This window comes from Sitophilus oryzae, unplaced genomic scaffold (assembly GCF_002938485.1).
Source record: "Sitophilus oryzae breed Bouriz unplaced genomic scaffold, Soryzae_2.0 scaffold_379_pilon_pilon, whole genome shotgun sequence".
Lineage (NCBI taxonomy): Eukaryota > Metazoa > Arthropoda > Insecta > Coleoptera > Curculionidae > Sitophilus > Sitophilus oryzae.
In genome coordinates this window covers 1,276,193-1,280,600 of record NW_022146950.1, presented here as the reverse complement: position 1 = coordinate 1,280,600, position 4,408 = coordinate 1,276,193, and the positions used below count along the sequence as shown (strand labels likewise).

Sequence of the window (4,408 nt, the reverse complement as noted above, 5' to 3'; positions counted from 1 at the left end):
CGGACAGGTCTTGTGCCACGAAATCGCCCAGAAGGTTGCTCCTCTTCTTATTTCTTCCGTCAAACATATAACCATTATCTCTGTTTCAGTTATAATTGATTTCATTAACGTTCCTTTACATACACATGGTATACACATACACATTTCTATACATATGGTATTAATTTCTGTGCTAACCTAATTTTAATATACATAAGTTTTACATACTTAGTGTTCGACCAAACAGTGTAGAATACGTTTATAGATTTTTTTGTATCAATTGATTTTCCGATAAATACTCAAAAATATTAATAATAATAATTTCTAATAATTTTGTTTAACAGGTATTGTTTTATAGTAGCTTTTAATTTTTAATATTTGTTTTTTGTATAAAAATATTAAAATATATAAACAATAATTATTTTTTGCTGTCAGGAATATTGATACCACAAAACTATTTTTTTATTATGTTATATTTTATTTATTATAAATATATTTTAATGTCCATACTTGTTTTGTTAAACAAAACAAATAAAAAGTATTTACAAAATATATGTTTTATTTGAGATGTACAGCTTTTAAAACGTAATTTTTTATCTTAAAATAATATCTAAATTTACATAAAAAATGTTTACACAATTGAAAAAATGGTAAAATAAGAATATACATGTATTTAATTTTTGTACATTATGTTAAAAAACGTGGATATTAAGCAATTGTACAAACATATCCAATATTAAACACCCTCTACAATATGCCTGAAATGTTGTCGAAGCAATCAAGGTCAAACTTTGTGGTTGCTTCAGAAAAATAAGTAAACATGGAGTAGGAATAAATATAATTATGTTGTAATGGAGTGTAACGTAGTACCACTATATTAAACTGATATGAATAATCAAAAACAGCGCATTTAGAAAACAGTTACCGAGGGTAGATTAAATTGGCTATTCCTCTAAGGTTACACAAAAATATTTAGTTTTAATCATTGTTTAATATTATTAATTACGTTATAGTAAAAAGAAAGGTCTAGGTTTACTTATTTCACTGAGATTTATGAAAAAAAGTCCTTTATCTCGAGTATAGATACCGACACGTCGCGGAAGTAGCTCGAGACAAAACGAAATTGAACGAGACAAGTTTTTAAGACAACCGGAGATAAGCCGAGATGCGACGACCAGCGACCTTGACCTGCTTCGAACTGTTTTTCGAATAGTGTAGAGGATGTATTAAAAATATTAGACTTTTTAGTTTATAAGTTGATGTTTACTATCGGTTAATTCTAGTCTTTTGTATTTTAGATTAAAACTGTACCAGAGTATTCCAAAAACTGCGCCAACTATAAATCCCGAAACCGTCGATATACTTAAAATCAAGTAAAAGTTCAAATTGTTATATTCCTGAGTCGTATCCACACTTTTCGTATAGATAATTGAAATGTTTTCATTGGTTTCCACATTAGATTCTCCTAGATTATTTTCTTCATCTGTCTGATTGTATCTGTTTTCATCAATCATTGCTCTGGACGCGTTTAAATTATCAATTATTTCGTTTTCCTTTTGACAGAAGGCTTCTATATAATCTTGACCACCCTTTCCATAAATATCTATTTCAAACTGACCCTGGGAACATCGAAAAGGGTCCGAAGTATCTATAAAACTTCTTTCTTCTAGGTGTTTAAAAACTGCCATATTATCACAGCTACAAGTCCAGGGATTGTAAGACAGTTTCACAAATAAGGTGTTTGCCGGAGCTTTTTGAAATATATCAAAAGATATGGTCTTCAAGTTGTTTTGCTGTAACAACAATAATTTCAAGTTCGGTAAATATTTTAGGGCGTGTTTAGGAATTTGAGATATCTTAGAGTTAGCCAAAGACAAAACCTCCAAACTTTGTGATTTTATCACTGGCATTCTTTCGGTAAAGTAGTTATTGGACATTTCCAATAGTATAATGTCATCTAATTTCGAGATGATCGATTCGTCTAAGTCACTTAAGTAGTTGTTACCGAGATAAAGGTTTTGTAAATTTTCCAACGGGTTAAACACTCCATTATTTACGTAAACTATTTCAGAATTGTTCAAGTATAGTTCTTTAACGTCTTTGCTCTTTGGAAAATCAAAATCACCAATGTTCAGTTCGATAAAGAGATTTCCGGATAGATCCAGGATTGTCGGTGTATTATCCAGGTACTCAAACGACGGGACAGTGTCCAAACCATGAGTAATACAATCTATCTCTGTTTCTGTACAGTTACATTTTTCCGGACATTCGGATTTCAGACCCACTGCCAATAGAGTTAACAGAAATAATGTTCTCATTCTGTTTATGATTCTAAAGAAAAATTAAATTATTTTACTATAGCAATATTTTCAGTCAGTTCAAATGATAGAAAGTTTCAGTTCAAAGACGTATATTTTTAAGGTAAAAATTACTTTACAACTATATACAGGGGGCACTTTGTCAGTCAAAAATTAAATATATTAATGTCCTGCTATGCGTTCCAATTGTACCAACTTATTTGTTTGTAAAATAAAATAAAGTTCTTTGAATTTAAAATGACAGACACATCTATTACTGTCAAGAATCTTGTCATTGGACAGACTATACAGGGTGTAGAAATTTCATTTTTATTTCGATTTTTTCCAAATAATTTCTGAAGTAACGTCAATATTTGGATGAAAAATGGTGTCTGGAAGTTTGAGAATGAGAAATTTGATTTTGATGTCAATATAACTCCTATTTGCAGGGGGCGCCAACTATCTGTGTTTTAACTGTTTTGAAGAGTAATAACTTCTCTCTCGTCCATACCTGTATAAAACCACTGAGTGAAAGAACATACATTTCCGTGATTTTTTACGTAAAAAATGTCTCTTGGTAAAGATCACTGCAAGCAACCGTTCTCAAGGTATTTAGAATAAAAATAGTCAATGCATGTCTTTACTGACAAAAAATAAACATGTTGAGTAGATATTTTTTTGACTGAAATGATAAATTTGGGAACTTTTTATTTTTTAAATTAATAATAAATTTTTCTTCTCGAAATACTTATGATAAAACAGTTTCTATTGAACTTTTGGTACAAAAAAAATTCAAATTTATGATTTCAGTCTAATAACTATTTAGTCAACGCATGTTTAATTGATTTCAATGATGACAGGGTATTCATAATTTCGGTTCCAAATTTCTCGAGAACCATTTTACCAAGAGACCTTTTTTACGTAAAAAACGTCGTAAATGTATATTTTTTACTCACTAGTTTCATACAGGTGCGGACGAAAAGTTATTACTCTTCAAACCAGTTAAAAAATATATAGGTGGCGCCCTCGACAAGTAAACTCCCAGACACCAATTTTCATCCATCAATATTGACGTTACTTCAGAAATTATTTGGAAAAATCGAAATAAAAATGAAACTTCTACACCCTGTATCTCCGAAACTAAGCATTTTAGGACATACATTTATACGAACTTTTTTACTTATTTTTATCTGCAGAATATACTGCCGAAGTTTCCGGAATACAGTTCGGACCACCCTGTATATTCTGTTAAAATGATATTATTACTTTTCAGATTTCTTTTTCAGTGGTGAAACACAGAGGCTTTTTTTTGAATAAATATATAGATATTTATTCACCATAAAGTTGATCTAACGAAAATACTGCCGGATCATCGATTTAATTATTATCAAGATAATTTTATCTAGTTTTAACTAAATATGTTTTTTTATTATTCAAAAATGTCATACTTTCTTTTTAGTAAAAAGCCCCTATTTAAAAGTTTTCTCAAAATAAAATAAAAAAATTTAAAAACATTTTCCGAAACATACCGATGACTCTTTTTGTATTATTGTTTATTAATTATTTATATGTATATGATTATAGAGGAAATATAAATTTTTTAATGCAGTTATATCGCATTTAAGAGTAAAATTGGTGGAAAAAAGACATAAAATAGTACTCACATATGAAAGTTTCAGTTTGCAGCTGCTAGGAGACACATCAAGGGAGGCTATGTAGGTATAACAACTTACCAATTTTTATTTGTTTTATCTTATCAAAAAATACAATATTTTATCAATATTATTTACCTACAGGATATCAAAGGTACGTACAATCTTTACATATACGGATATGTTGCTTAATTTTACGTTAGTGTCAAACTCCACTTAATTCTATTAGTGAAACATAGTATAGTGAATCATAAAAATATTGTGTTTTATAAAAAAATCAATAAATTTATTAGTTCCGGTTAATTGTAATAATTAATCAGTAAATAATGGCTATTTTTAGTTTACAAACAATTGTATTATCGAAAAAAACGGCGCGGCGTCCAGTCGGCTTGGAAATGAACATCGATGACATTATCATGAAATAGCAGCGATCTTCATTTCATAGCCGTCGCTGACGCCGTTTTTATACGGATCATACGG

General features: G+C 29.4%; 1 protein-coding gene across 1 annotated transcript; it reads right to left on the bottom strand.

Moving 5' to 3' along the window:
* Positions 1–520: 520 nt before the first annotated feature.
* On the bottom strand, positions 521–4,048 carry LOC115885248 (protein slit-like). The gene is made up of 2 exons (XM_030904091.1): positions 3,941–4,048; positions 521–2,310 (listed from the first exon to the last, which is right to left on the bottom strand). The coding sequence occupies exon 2, from the start codon at positions 2,295–2,297 to the stop codon at positions 1,224–1,226; it is 1,074 nt and encodes a 357-aa protein (XP_030759951.1). The 5' UTR covers positions 2,298–2,310; positions 3,941–4,048; the 3' UTR covers positions 521–1,223.
* Positions 4,049–4,408: the final 360 nt, after the last annotated feature.

Bases quoted from the DNA above. Each gene is read 5' to 3' on its own strand.
- LOC115885248 (XM_030904091.1), bottom strand. From the start codon at position 2,297: ATGAGAACATTATTTCTGTTAACTCTATTGGCAGTGGGTCTGAAATCC.